The sequence below is a fragment of the Convolutriloba macropyga genome, chromosome 7, assembly GCF_964194025.1.
Source record: "Convolutriloba macropyga chromosome 7, txConMacr16.3, whole genome shotgun sequence".
NCBI classification, from domain to species: Eukaryota; Metazoa; Xenacoelomorpha; order Acoela; family Convolutidae; genus Convolutriloba; species Convolutriloba macropyga.
The window spans coordinates 74,389,672-74,404,542 of record NC_134474.1 but is presented as its reverse complement, the minus strand read 5'-3'; the positions used below and the strand labels follow the sequence as shown (position 1 = coordinate 74,404,542).

General features: G+C 36.5%; 3 protein-coding genes across 7 annotated transcripts in view; 2 read left to right on the top strand and 1 right to left on the bottom strand.

Annotated features, from left to right (window-relative positions):
* The window catches only part of LOC142342535 (uncharacterized), a 30,036-nt gene extending 26,453 nt beyond the window's left edge, over nucleotides 1–3,583 (bottom strand). Inside the window, exons 1-2 of one of the 4 annotated variants that reach the window (XM_075393892.1) lie at nucleotides 3,431–3,583; nucleotides 2,704–3,223 (exon numbers count right to left, since the gene is read on the bottom strand). In XM_075393892.1, coding sequence (XP_075250007.1) covers nucleotides 2,704–2,754 — 51 coding nt within the window. In that variant the 5' untranslated portion in view covers nucleotides 2,755–3,223; nucleotides 3,431–3,583. Of the gene's footprint in view, nucleotides 1–2,703; nucleotides 3,224–3,402 lie in introns of all 4 variants that reach the window. The other 3 variants (XM_075393891.1, XM_075393889.1, XM_075393890.1) reach the window with 3 other exon arrangements.
* A 2,146-nt stretch (nucleotides 3,584–5,729) lies between these two features.
* Nucleotides 5,730–14,871, top strand: part of LOC142342533 (flotillin-1-like) — a 113,989-nt gene continuing 104,847 nt past the window's right edge. The window contains exon 1 of the mRNA XM_075393885.1: nucleotides 5,730–5,741. The gene's annotated coding sequence lies outside the window, so the exon portion shown is untranslated. The remainder of the gene's footprint in view (nucleotides 5,742–14,871) is intronic.
* Nucleotides 6,458–14,871, top strand: part of LOC142342534 (uncharacterized) — a 45,235-nt gene continuing 36,821 nt past the window's right edge. Inside the window, exons 1-2 of one of the 2 annotated variants that reach the window (XM_075393886.1) lie at nucleotides 6,458–6,626; nucleotides 7,581–8,227. In XM_075393886.1, the coding sequence (XP_075250001.1) occupies nucleotides 8,128–8,227 (100 nt within the window). In that variant the 5' untranslated portion in view covers nucleotides 6,458–6,626; nucleotides 7,581–8,127. Of the gene's footprint in view, nucleotides 6,627–7,579; nucleotides 8,228–14,871 lie in introns of those variants that run through there. The other variant, XM_075393887.1, reaches the window with a different exon arrangement.

The window sequence follows — 14,871 nt, the reverse complement described above, 5'->3', positions numbered from 1 at the left end:
AGGTGAAATGCTGCCTGTTAAAGCTCACACAGAATATTAGCAGGGCAATTTCTCGCCCGAAGTTATCAGAGCCACCATGAAGATCACAAAAATCTCTCCTCCATCAGTTTTTCTCCCATGAGACCGACACTGAACGATACTTATAGGGACCGCTTGAGACAACACACAAACAAGAAAGAGCAATTAAAACGCAAAAAAAGCGAATTTGCCCTCAATGGCATCCACTGATACACAGTCCATACTCAGTTAAACAAAGACAGCAAACAACTAGGCACACCTCCAACACAGTTAGCAGAAGAACAAATTCTGCCACGAAATTCGCGTATCCGATTAGCACAACTGCGAACTAAATACTGCTCCCCTGCTCAACTCCTACCGGCAGTAGGATCTGTAATCCGCCTTCCGTGTCCCTTTCCCCGATGTTGACGATGCCCCTCCTGACCCCTAACCCGGGGACCGCATGTCATTCACTATGGTGGAGATGCAGAAAATTCGCCGCACCACAAGCAAGTTGTGGTTAGGCGGTCACACTACTGCTAATATATATATTTTTATAATGATACAATTGCAACAAAGGTACCAGTTAAAAATGCTAATAAGCGCCGGCAGTCAGCCAAAATTATCTGCGAATTTCAGCTCTATGCGACAGCTACAACAAAAATATATGGTTGATTTGTTTACATTCTCCTGTCCTTGCTTAGTGGATTTTTAGCCATATAGATTCATAGAAACAAGTCAAACCACACAACTGTATACAAGTTCTCTTGGTAAATTCTTTTCCATTATGGAACACACAAAAGTTGACCACATTTTATGATTTTTTTTCACGCCTTGGGGGGACTATGCATTGAAATCCACTAAATTCTTAAAAATGGTGTCTTTGTGCTTACACTCAGCTGGAATGCGAAATAGGAGGTTGATGAGACTTTTGGTTGATTCTAAACGAAAAACATCTGAAAAGAAACACTTGCACACAAAACTGAGGCGATCACTGTTCTTTTTCAACAATTGCTCAAAACTATAACCCTCAACCAGATTCAGTTACGATTCTGTAAAAAGCAAATGATGGGGCCTGTGTTTGATATGCGACGATGCGGTGGTCACAAGCCCATCAGATTTAGAGAACAGTAATAATTTTTAGGTCATAAAAATCTCATCTGTCTCTTGAAAACAATTAAAAAGTACGCGTATCCATCCGTAAAGAATTAGTTGTTCTTAATTAAACCGCCTGCAATAAGACTACAAGAAATTAACAATAATAAGAATAAATACGAAAGGAACAAAATGAAAAAAAGATCAAGGGCAAAACTCCAAAAACACAATTTTTTCGGAGAAAACACATGGTTGGTGTCAAAGTCATAAAATTTGTAGCTTCTCCTTGATTGTATGAAACCATAGCATCTATGCCACATGAGATATCTTTTATCGCCCCCATACCCTCATGACAAAAAAAATCGACAACTAAATTTGACATGACAAAACCTTGACTCAGTTAATATTACGTACTCTTTTAAACTAAATTTCGATGAAACTCTTTCTATTGGGAGTACAAGATGACTATTACAATTTATAGAATTCCTTACAAGTCAAAGAACTTGAATTGTATTGGGGCGCGGGGTGTAGGATGTTAAGTGGAAATTCGATTAGGCGAAACAAATTTTTGCAGCATATAGGCAAAAATTCTTAACCTAATTTTTGTGGAAATTAGGGGAATACCAATTAAAGCACTGAAATGAGGTACTGAAATATCCGATTGATGAGATAATGTAATTAGGTGACTGTAACAATTGCCTTCAAAATGGTATCTCCAAAGAACAATAAAAAACTTACTGAAGTTTTCGAATTTTGAGCACGTTTACCATGTGTTTTAACCCGCAACTTCCCGGCATGCGTTATTTTTCGACCGGTAGTTCAAAATTATTCCTAAACTTTATTTCTAATTATTCTAAACCTTTCCTACTTTTTTAACTAAAATCATTGGCTGTGATAACACTGCGCAGAGTAAATGAGCTGCAAAACACTGAAAACAATGCTTCAATTAGCTTGTACTTTTAACAACTAGTTTGCATGTAAAGACGATTGTTAGTGAGACTTGACAACTTTACAGCATCCAGTGGATTATGAAGTACCCGTTTCAAGTGTTTTAATAGCTACTCGCCTAATTTTCACAAATCTTTAGTTCCCAATTTTTGCTTAATAGCTGCAAAAATTCGTTTGCCTAATCGAGCTACCGCCTAATATCGCATCCCAATTGGGGCGCTGTCTTTTAAAAACCTGTTCACACATTTCTTGATTTTGAGGCCAAACATAAGTATTTCTAGTCACGCCGAAACAGGAAGCGGTGCGAGAAAGCGATTGGTTTTTTCCGGCTTGAAATTTTTTTTAATTGTAGTCACAAGCGGTTCAGAGAGAAAATGGGGGCGTTTTTGTTCTTATGCGGCAATTTTTCTTTGATTCTACTGCTTTTTTCAATTTTTTCATGGAATTTTTCTCTAAATGGTCTCCCCAATCTTTTTCATAGTTCAATTTAGGTCTAGTATAAAAACTTGAATTGTAGGTCAGGACTTGTCCGGCTGTTTTTTAAAATTTTCCATTGTGTGATTTTTATTTGTCCTCTGGGGAGGAGAGGGGGTTTAGAATGGCGAATTTATTGTAACCGTTATTGTAACCGTAAATTTTATTGTAACCGTTATCATAACTAACTTGCTTTTCCTGTTCATCAATTGAATTGTTGAGCATTTCATCAGCTGCCATTTTAGACCAGAAAGATAACAACAGGAGGGATAATTAATAAAGTGAAGTAAAGTAAGGCAAAGTGAGTGAAGCAAAAATTTTTAATTAAATTAATTAGTGAACGATATTATTTTCAATTGTTAATTAGTTTCTGTTGGCTTGGTTAGCTTTAGTTCATGCGAACTCAAGTAGCTTTGTTTAGTTTCAGTGACGGATTGACCAAAAGAGATGATCAGTAGAAATCATAAACTTATCATAAGCTCAAAAGGTGTTTCGGTCTGGCCGCAAACAAACGCCCCTCCTCTTATCTAGTTAATTGTGCGATATATGCACACGTATTTACGTATCTCAGTTATTATATTCGAAGTTGTGGAATTGAGCTATCATCAAAATCGTAATATTGGTTATAATAATTCATTATCAGTTATGTTAGTAACTCCCATGGTCGATAACCCATTGATTAATGGATGAAAGTAGGATTATCATAACGCTACAATTATAGGGTCTTTTCTGTTTGTGCCCCCCTCCCCAGCTAAGTGGGTGCATATTATTTGAACCCACCCCCCGACGCACGTGCCATATTTTACATAATGATTTACTATATAATGCCACGTGCTCTGTAACTGGGGGTGCATAACGTATTGGGAGGGGGGGGGGGGGGGCACAAACGGAAAAGATCCCCAATTATAAATAGAACCTCCGCGAAGAGGTTTGAGGTGAACTAATTTAAAATTTGGTCCCATGAAGTTGCACCGCTAACGAACGTTATAAAGGTCAAAGTTCAAAATTAAAACGTTCAAACATCAACATTTTGTTGCTCATTTGAGGAGCTTTTCGAACGTCCGCTTGTCTTGCAAATTTATGACTAAATATACTCTGCTTGAAGTCGCCGAACATTTGGCCTTTATCGAGAACAGAACAACGAAGCGGTTCGCGATTCTCGGCAAGAATTTCGAAGTGAAATCTACAGCGTCACGTACCCGTGCGTAAAACCCGCACGTGCAAGATGCCCGAAGTCTGCAGTGCTAGATGTTAAAATGCTACCCCGTTCTAGATAAAGAAGATGAAGAATTCCAGAAGTTCTCAGTGACTTCAAGCAGAGTCACATAACCTATACTTAAACAGGCAACTTTCAGGTTTCAAAATGCGGAAGTCAACCTAAAAAATCTGTTGGAAGTCAACATCTGGCTATGTATATAAGAACTTCTTGCATTCTAACTTCCAGCGCTGCAGACTTTTAACCCGAAATATTTTACAACCCGAAAGTGCGTTTTTTAAAATAAAGTTCAAACGCAAATAAACGTTTTAAAAACTGGTCGCCAGAGCTGAAAAGACCACGTTAAAAATTTAAAACGTGCATTTATTAAGCCAGATGAATTATTAAAAGGAGAGAGAGAGCAATGACACAAACATGCGCCAAACTAATATGAGATTGTTCACCACTGTTCTAACTTATGACAGACAATTCTTTCTCGCGTCATCTTGTTTTCAAGATGCATTTATTAGCAAATTTTGCATTTATTAGCACAATGTCCCCCACTAACTGACTTGGTTGGTAAAAACTGACGGGAGATGAAAATTTTTTAAGGAAGCGAACGTTTTTTTTTTTAGTTTTTGACCCTATTCGAGTTAAGAGAGTCGATGGATGTTCAAAAATAAAACAAGATTGACGAGCATTAATCGTGGAAATAAACGCACGAATAAGCGGACTGATAGAATACTAAAGATGATAGCATGGTTTTTTTATTTTCCCCTCATTCTGTTGGGAAAAAAGTCCTAACGTTGAAATTCCTCACATATTTGTCCGTCTATGCCCTTGGGCTACATCAACTCGCGCATTTAGAATCTTTTATGCGTTGGCTTATATTTAATTTTTGACCTTTTTCGCACAGTACATCCATATGGTACCAACAACCCTAATGGTAAAAACGTTTTCAATGAGAAAAATTAACGTGTCTTTCAGGTTTTCATTTTAAATGTTCTTTTTTGTTAAAAAAACGAAAATAGGTAATTTTAACCTGGACTCAAAATTAAGATAAAGTTGAGGTTACTTTTACCTTAATTCTACCTTAACAAAAGTTTACTTTAACTTTTTTAAAGTAAAATTACCTAAACGTTTTAGTGTGATACTCCGAACTGCGGAGTTAATTTCTCAGGGGTTTTTCAGAAAATGTTTTTAATTATCGTCGACTTATTTTTTATTTAAAAAATATTATACAGACACCGATAATCGAAGCCAGCACGCTGAAGGTTTTTTGCATTATAAAATTGCTTGAAAGATACTTCAAGAGAATCGACCTCTAGCAGTTTTTTGTTTATAACCGTTTTGTTACAAGAGATCTGCAAAATACCCATCAGCTAAACTAATGACAAAATGAGAATCTTGAAAGAAGAACGTCTAAATTTTTCAAGAGTGTTCTAAGATAACCGTCTAATTCAGGGTTTGAAATGCAAAAAAACGGCAAACATTTTCTTGCTTTTCAATATGGCTTTTTGATTTATTTGTTGCCTAGATATAATTGATGCGTTGTACGACCCCAAAAACTTTTGCAACAAAAAAACGGAGAAGCTTGTCGCCTAATAATAGAAGAGAAACAAATACAAAACACATGTAAGAACACAATAAATTATGCGAGATAAGTGCAAGCTAAAAAAAAATAAATAGGAGTTCTCTGAGCATGAATTATCATTTATAACAAGGAGGCTTGATAATGTGCGTTAGCACATGAAGCTCCGACCCTGCTCATCCGCATTTTTGTCAGAAATCTCTATACCATGTGAGAAACAGAAAGAAACTCCCAAAAATTCAAATTTTTAAAAAATGCGTATGAACATAAACTTTGTCTCCAACGCAAATAACTCAGTGTAGTAAAAAAAACTGCCATATTAGATTGATGAGATCAACCACTGTTAAGCAAGGAAGTCAAGACGAACAACAAAATTACACAACAATAACATAAAACATTAATTATATCCAAAACTTTATTTCCAATAAAAAACTTATTAAAAGGTCAAAATAGCGCCAGATAAAACTTAAACTAATAAACATAACTTATACTTCACTAGAATAGATATGGGATCACCTTTTTAAAAGACTCGGTAACAATTAGAACAAACGGAACAAAAAAATTTTTAAAAAAACTTTTAAAAACATTTAATTTCAAAGTAATAAAAATCTTAGATAGCAATTGAAATCATCCAACATGTTCATGATCACATGCGCTTTTATAGGAGGGCATTACGACCTGTCATTATTCAACTTTCTGCGGTTAAAAAACGAGCACTAAGTGGAGACAACGAACAAAAATTCAGTTAAAACTTGCGATAAATCGCTGTCGAAGCCGTAAAAGCCATATTTTGTCCAAAAAAAAAGAAAAAGGGCAAAATTATGTAATAAGTTTGTATTTTTCGAAAACAGTAATATACATATATATAATTTGTAACTTGGAGCGTGAAAAATACTGGGGGGGGGAAACAGAATAGATCCGTCCATTTGGATCTTTTCCGTTTGTCCCCCCCCCCCCCCCCCCCCAGCTTTGTGAGTGCATATTATTTGCACGCCCCCAGACGCACGTGAAATATTTTTACATAATGAACTACTACGTATAATGACACGAGCTCTGTAACTAGGGGGTGCATAAAGTACTGGGAGGGGGGGGGGAACGGAAAAGATCCGTCCATTTTGTGAATGAAGGTGTTAGTTGTGAAGATGAGTGACTTCTGGTTGTATCGGCAGAACAAGAAGGGCAAAAATATGTGACTGTTGACGTCATATTCCAATTGAACACGTGCTCAGTTAAACATAAGTATATTTGGCGACTATTTGATTATAGTAAAGACGCATTACTTTATTGTATCATTACCACCACATTTTCGTCTCATTTTTATCTTCGGTTCTTTCCCTCACTCACGCTTTGTAGGTGTACATTGGATCTATTCGGATCTGATCAGAGCTGGATTTCGCGTTGATCGAGTTGCTTGGGGCGGGGGTATATTTTCGTGGAGGAGGGGGGGCATAGAAGAGACCTGATTTTTGGGTGGGTGGGTAGGAGACGTTTTAAATTTTAAGACGATGGTTGTGAAAAAGGTTTCTACTTCCTTTCACCTTGATTCATTCCCCCCAAGCCATATTTTAACAGCATATCTTTTAACCACGTATCATTTCATCCCCCATAACTATTTCTCCAAAGCCTCTGAATTGCCAATTAATAGTAAAAACTCATATTTTCAACACAAACTTCGCTTATCCTTATTTTGAATGTTAAGCAATTATACATGGAATTAAAATTGAGTTGAAATGATAGAGGAATGAAATAATGGGGTCTTTCCCATTATAGCCACCCCCCCCCCCCCCCAGCTTAGTGGTCAGATAACCTATAGCCCCCCCCCATCATAGTAATTATTATACCATAATGGGGGGCTATAATTTCATGGGGGGGCTATAATGGGAACGACCCAAATAATGGATCTTTTCGTTTGCCCCACACCCCCCCCCCCCAAGCTTAGTGGTTGCATATTATTGGCACCCTCAGGGCACGTGCCATATATTTACACAATGAATTACAACTAATGGCACGTGGGGGAGCATAACGTGCAGGGGGGGGGGGGTGGGACAAACGGTAAAGATCCGAAATAATTGGGGTTAAATGATTTGCAAAACTATTAGGGAGTGAAAAAGCGAGACTCCGTGGAAAAGAACCTAAACTTGGGGGGTGTTTCCCTTTATAGCCACCCTAGCTTATTGGTCAGATAACCTATAGTCCCCCCCCCCCCCCCAATCATGGTAAACATAACATAATGGGGGGGGGGGGGGCTATTATGGGAAAGACCCCACCTTGATGCAATAGTTATTCATTCATTGTAACATATATAACTTAATTGCGTATTTCTAATTTCTAATTTCTTGTTCCACATTTATTACTTGAGCACAAATTGATAAATTATTTATGAATATTTTTCCAACTGTGGTATCTACATTACATTATGCTGTGTGTATATAAATGATTAGTTTTGGCGTTGGAAGCAAAGGAAAAACGTGGAAAAAGAAGAAACACCTGCGCGTGGAATCATTTGTGTTCACACGGAACAGTTCCACTCTAATGAACAACTGAGTAAAAAAAATAAAAAACAACAATTGCTGCTTGAAACTCCTTGAGAGATTTTATCTGTAAAGGTACACAAAATTAAGAGCAGTGAAAAGAGATATAGTTTATTATTTTACAATCACAATTTACTACACTTAACAAAAGCATCAGCCGCTGGAAAAACGAAAGTGCCTTTCAAAAGGAGGGAAAAACTGGAAAGGAACTGAATATTTGAAGCAGCGTCGTTGAGGAGAGGTCACGTGTTGTCAATTCGTATCAAAAGAGCCGTAGACTAAAGAGGACTGGCATTATGGGTTGTGGGGGGTCACGTGATGTGGTGGTGGAAATGCCAAGAAAAACACCCAGGCGATCGTCTTTACCCACAGATGGAACCTCAAAACACCCCACAGGTAATAATGAGTAGGAGTCAGTAGCACCTAGCAACACTCACTGTAACAGATGGAAAAGGGATCTATTCCGTTTGTGCCCCCCCCCCCCCCCCCTCCTAGCTTAGTGGGCGCATATTATTTGCACCCCCCAGACGCACGTGCCATATTCTAACATAATGATTTACTATGTAATACGTACTGGGGGGGCACAAACGAGAAAGATCCCGGAAAAGAATCTGGAAATATGGGTCAAAACAGATTAGATCCAAAATACACTTGGCCGGATTAGTCCTTGGTCTCCTCTAAAACAAGAACACAGAACACATTTGATGCACAAAGTTTCGGGATCTTCTCCGTTTATCGTGCCTCCCCCCCCCCCCCCCCCCCCCCAGGTTTAGAGGGTGCATATTATTTGCACCCGACAGACGCACGTGCTATATTTACATAATGATTTACTATTTAATGGCACGTGCTAACGTTAAGTGAGGAGTGCATAACGTACAAATTTTGGATCTATTCTGTTCCCCCCGCCCCACTCCCAGCTTAGTGGGCATATGGCTTTCAACTTTCGATGGAATATCACTGGATCATAGATAAACCGGGTCTTTCCCATTATAGCCAATCAGGGATCTTTTCCGTTTGTGCCCCCCCCCCCGCTTAGTGGGTGCATATTATTTGCAACCCCCAGATGCACGTGCAATATTTTTACATAATGATTTAGTATGTAATGACACGTGCTCTGTAACTGGGGGGAGCATAACGTACTGGGGGGGGGGGGGCACAAACGGAAAAGATCCCCAATCAGCTTAGTGGCCAGATAACGTATAACCCCACCAATCATGGTTATTATACCATAATGGGGGCTATAATTTCGGGGGGGGGGGGCTATAATGGGAAATACCCATCTACGTGATTTCACTGGGTCATTGAATACGCTCAGATGGGATTAAACTGGATAGTAGAAAATTCGCCAACGGAAATCACTGGTTCAAAAAAAATCCACCGAGGGTATATTATCAGTGAGTTATCTTCTTTCTTTGGCTCAAGCCGAAAACAGCTAAAATTAAATAGACTCACTCTCTCCTAAAGTTACGACATTTTTGTCTTCAATTTATTTGACTTTTCAAAAAAAGAAGTTTGCTTTGAAATACATTAAAGCTGGACAACCAACAAACAAATACAAATTTTAGCTCCGCGGAAAATTTTTCATCGAGTTAAATTAAGTTTCCTCGGTGGAAAACTTGAAAACCTGCGGTTTTTAACTTCTTTCTCAAATAAATTAATCTCATCAAAAAGATTTTCGCTGTGTCGGGGAATCATATTGAACAAATAGATTTACTTAGTTTTTAGTAACTACCCATACCTAACTCCAAGTGCGTTTCAGTACTGGGCCAGTATAAATGCAATTCCTCATCATTACTGAATCATAGACTGATTCATGTCACTTTTTTCACTTGTCAGACTTGCATTCAGTCTGATTTTACAATGGCCAGACTTGGGCGAAGTATAAAAATAAAGTTCCGTACGGGTATCGAACCCACGATCTCCCTCTCCCTAGACGTCCGTTCTCTTTTCTGCGCCACCACGTTTGTTGAAATTTGACTTTTGGGCCGTCAATATACGCCTGAAAGAAGCAAATTTCAAGCCAGAAAGCGAGCAAAATATATTACATGGTAGACTTGCATTTACAATTGTCCAGTACTGCTTTACACTTGGAGTTCGGTACGGGTAAGTAAACTTGCTATTTTATTCTTGTGTCAAAAACCCTTAATTTTGATAGAATTAATTCAACTAAATTTGACAAAATTGAAGTTTTAGCAGGAGCTTTGGAAACTGAGGCAAAAAATTTAGGGAGGAATTCTTGCCATCAAGACGTCAGACAGTGTTGGAATTTTTTATGCTATTTCTGCATATTAACTACATATATTGAAATTTCAGAAAGAGTTGACGAGCTAATAAATGAGAATTGGCATAAAAATTAATTTTATTTTTATTGGTTACAAGGAATTTTTCTCTTTGGCTCTCTATGCTTTTTGATCAACCATTTACAATGGGCAGCAGCAGTATCTCCTCATGAAGTAGAATTTCTGTTCAATTTCATTTGAAAACGATGGAATTTAGTACCGGATGCACCTGGTTGAGAAATTAAAAAGTACAAAAATGTTCTCCTTCTGTAACCAAATTTTTGTAAAAGTTTGTTTGCTTTACCAGAATTTAAATTAGGCTGCCGATTGGGTTGCCGGTAAATTTTTGTCAACCGCTCACAATATGGAGCACTCCGGATTCAACAAGACAAAGGAAGTTTTTCAGCAAGCATAGTTTTAAAAGCAGCATACTAAGACAATTTTTCACGTTTTTCTATTGTTACGAATATTTTGAAAACACAATAGCAACAAATTAAGTCCTCTGCGATGAAACTATTCGGTGGAACATGAAAGCTCATTTTCATTTTATACGTAGTAGTTGTTGTAGTTGAGAATTCACAGCCGCACTTCTGGGTTTACTGTCTTTGCTGCCATGATTGAAACATTGTCCAGTTGTTTTTGCAGCTGTTGCCTTCATAAAAGATTTGGCATGCGCAGCTTTTATGTTCAGAGTATCTTTCATTAACAAACCTCCTGGTAATAAGCTTTGGGTTGATTCTTAGTTCATTGTTTGTTTCAATCGCTTCGTTTGTCACAATAAATTACTTTAGTGTTCCAACCCCATTTGTATATAACTACAAGTGAACTATATGATCATGGGTTTTATTGGGTTATATTTGTTCAGTCCCTTAAACCATGGGTTTAATTTGTTCAGTCGATTTTGGTCGACCGAATTGTTTATCGCAGAGTGGTATCATTAAAAAGCTGGTCCAGCGAAGAATTCGGACTGAAATTTTTTTTTCGAATTTCGTGTTTTTTTTTGAGCAGTTATTGAGGTTTAAAGTTTTGTGTGAACAGGGGATATTTGGCATGATTTCGTTCACTTTTAGCGTAATACGTTTTCAAATTAGGGTTTTTTCAACAAAAATATTGAATAAAAATTACATTTCACGCTACGAAATGAATCAATATTGTGTTCCTAATAGACGAAAGGCAATAAAAAAGGTTCTGAACTGATAGGTAAGTTCACTATAAAAAAATTGAATTCTTTTTCAGAGCTGTTTTTCAGAAAATTTTTACTATTTTTTTTACTCTACCCGTTAATAAGATGTCCCGTTTACAGTCAAATGATGCCCAATGAACAAAAAATTCGTTTTCAAGGGATTGGTCATGTTATTTTTGGCTTCGAATCTGAGTTTTTGTAATTTTTATTGAAATTTTGCGGTTTTTGAAATTTTACTAAATTTTGGTAGACCTGTCGCATGGACTCGTCGACTTAAAGTGAGATAGGTTCCTGATTGAGTTTTAAGTGAACCCATCTAGCGCTTTGAGTGGACATTTAAAGGCTGTTAAAACTTTAAAAGGATTTTTTCGAAAACTTCGTTTGCACCGTAACCAGTGTTAATCTTATTTTTGTGAACTTTAAGTCAATCCTCAGTAATGACAGGACCTCTTCCTTTCTACTGCAACTAAATTTAATCTCAATAGCGGTTTTGTCCTCGTACTTTTGGTTTTATGATTTTGATGCCAAAAGTTTTTATAAAGTTTTTTTTAATTTTTGGATAATTTTTTTTCTTAATTTTGGTTCATTGTGAATTCTGAACACAGTATCTCAATATTGATAGTTGCCATTGGTTGAAAAAAACATTCAGTTCATCCTATATGAAGTGTTCTTGCGCTTTTTTGACAAAATTTGCCTGCATTTGTTTCTGTTTTCATAGTCATAAGTTTTATCGCGAGGTCTTATCGATGACTTATGAACAAAAAACATCATTTTCGTCCCATGAGACAAAATTTTGTTTGTTGTCGTTAAAAACTTTTGAATTTAATTGCTTGGTAATACTTTTTTCAAAATTTTTCGGTTTTATTTTTTCTGTTTGATGAATTTTTGAAGACTTTTTGTAAACTAAAATGCCATTGCTGTAAAAAAAATAGTCGAAAATAGAAAGGTTTTTACTGAAAAAATTCTTTGTCAAAGGCTTCAACGTTTTTTTCTCAATGTTTTGGAATTTGCTGTTTTTGCCTGTTGTTCTTTAATTTTGTTGTAGTAAAATGCTGACAGGTCCCATTTATTTCTAATTGAGCATTGAATTATCGTGCTCAATGCAGTTAGTATATCCTAAGAGAGTTAGAGTTCATGATAATATTCAAAAACTTTTCCAGGTTTTCAGTTTTGTATTTCTTCTCGTTAATTTTTAAGCAATTCTCAACATCGAGAGGTCCCATCCAATTTTTGTATTTCAAAAATTAAAATAACTCTTGATTTTATGTCGTAACTGATGTTTTTTTTGTCGGACAATATGCGTTTTCATAAAATTTGTAAGTGGTCAATATTTGCGTTTTCTTTTCTCTTCTTTTAGCACATCCACGTAATAGCAGATCCCAATTGCTTTCAAATGAGGCCCCAGTGAACTTCATAAATCTTTCAATTTAATTTTAGCTGAATTAGGGTAAATAAACAGTGAAACAAAAAACAATATGCAGATGATAGCTAAGGCTTTAATGGCCTCACTAATTTTTGTTTTCTCAAAGTGTTTGTAATTTTGTTGAGTTTTTCCTGCATCTGTAGTCCGTTTTTATGGCTCAGTCTAACCAAAGACAGGTCCTTTCTTTTTTTGTAGTGTTTTTTAATCAAATTTATCAAGAATTATTTAGTTAACAGTGAATGATTTTTAAGACGTTGAAAATGATCCTCTCTAAAAAAATATTGAATTAAAACATTGAATTAAAGTCCCATTTGCTGTATAGTTAAGAAGAAGTAAATTTGTGAAGTTAAAACTTTATCAGATTGTGTTTTGACGTTGTTACTATGTGCTTTTAATTTTTGATATTGCGTTTGTGCCGTGAAATTTTTGTTTTTGCTTATTGTTCGTTTTTTTTCTTCTCGTAGTCTTTTTAATTGCAGATCTTGTGAGGACTATAATGAGGCAAGGCATTATGTAATTCAATTATTATCTTGGGTGTGTTTTTTAAACACAAACATCTATATTTGATTGTCAGTGGTATTATATAGCTGTATTGGGATAGGGGGTTATCCTGCCATGGGGATAATAGGGTATAGAATGCGTGAGGATAATATGGAGTGGTATATCCAATGAGGATAATATGGAGTGGTATATCCCATGAGGATAATATGGAGTGGTATATCCCATGAGGATAATATGGAGTGGTATATCCCATGAGGATAATATGGAGTGGTATATCCCATTAGGATAATATGGAGTGGTATATCCCATGAGGATTATATGGAATGTTATATCCTATGAGGATAATATGGAATGTTATTTCCTGAGAATAATAGGTTATGATATATCCCATGAATATAAAATGGAATTGATTATTGTATGAGGATAATATGAAATCACATTGGAGCATATGGAATTGTCAATTTTATTAAAGAGAGCCTATAAATTCTCGGCATAAATCAACTGATGAAATTTTCACTTTTCGGAGATGTGATAGAACGATATGGTTGCTACTATTGCTACAATAGATTTGAAAATAATACACGAAAATTTTTTGTTTGTGAGGGAAGTTTATCCTGAGTACAGTGAGCAGTTATATTTGGAGACAAAACCCTCTTTAACAAAATACCGTTCAATTCGATTAAATTTTCCCAGGCTTAAAATTTTTGTAAAAAACATAAATGAAATTTGGTCACTGGATTTGGCGCACGTTGACAAACTAGCGGAATATAACCGTAACATAAAATATCTCTTGGTAGCGGTTGACTGTCTATCAAGATATTTACGTGTGCAACCCTTGAAAACAAAGTATGCGACGGAAACAGCTGAAAAGATGATCAAAATTAAGCAGCCTGAAAAAGTGTGGGTTGACGATGGTAAAGAGTTTCTTGGAGCTTTCAAACAATTGTGCAACAAACGTGGAATTCATTTATACAGTACTTTCAGCGAAAAAAAGTCTGCATTTGCAGAGAGGAACATTAGGGTCTTAAAAGAGATAATTCATCGGTACCTCGAAGAAAGGTGGACATATTCCTACATTGATCAATTAGACCAATTTGTGAAAACAATCAATTCAAGAGTAAATCGGGTAACCCAACTTGCAGGTAACCCAAATAAAGTTACAAAAAAGGATGTACCACGGTTAGTGTCATTGACCGCGCAAACAAGCACAACTCAGAAGCCCAAAGTTTACGTTGGGGATTTTGTGAGAATAGTTAAAAAGGACAAAGCTTTCCGGAAAAGTTACAAGCAATCATTCACAGACGAAGTCTTTGAAATAACGGTAATACCTACATTAAACCCGCCAACATACTCTTTAGTTGACGCTGTCATCGAACCAATTCAAGGAAAATTTTATCAACCAGAACTACAACTTGTCAGGCTCCCTCCCGTTGAAAATGTCCAAAAACCGGTTTGAAGACGAGTTTACAGTTCACGTTGTTTCATCCGCTTCAATGGAAATATTTGATTCAAACACACTTGCATCATTTCGGAATTTTTTAAATGACGAAATTCAACTTTCAGGTGATGGGCCAGTGGCGCTAAGCGAAATCATATTCCCAACAAAAATAGAAAATTTTGTAAACGGAAATCTGACTGTGTACAACTTAAAAGA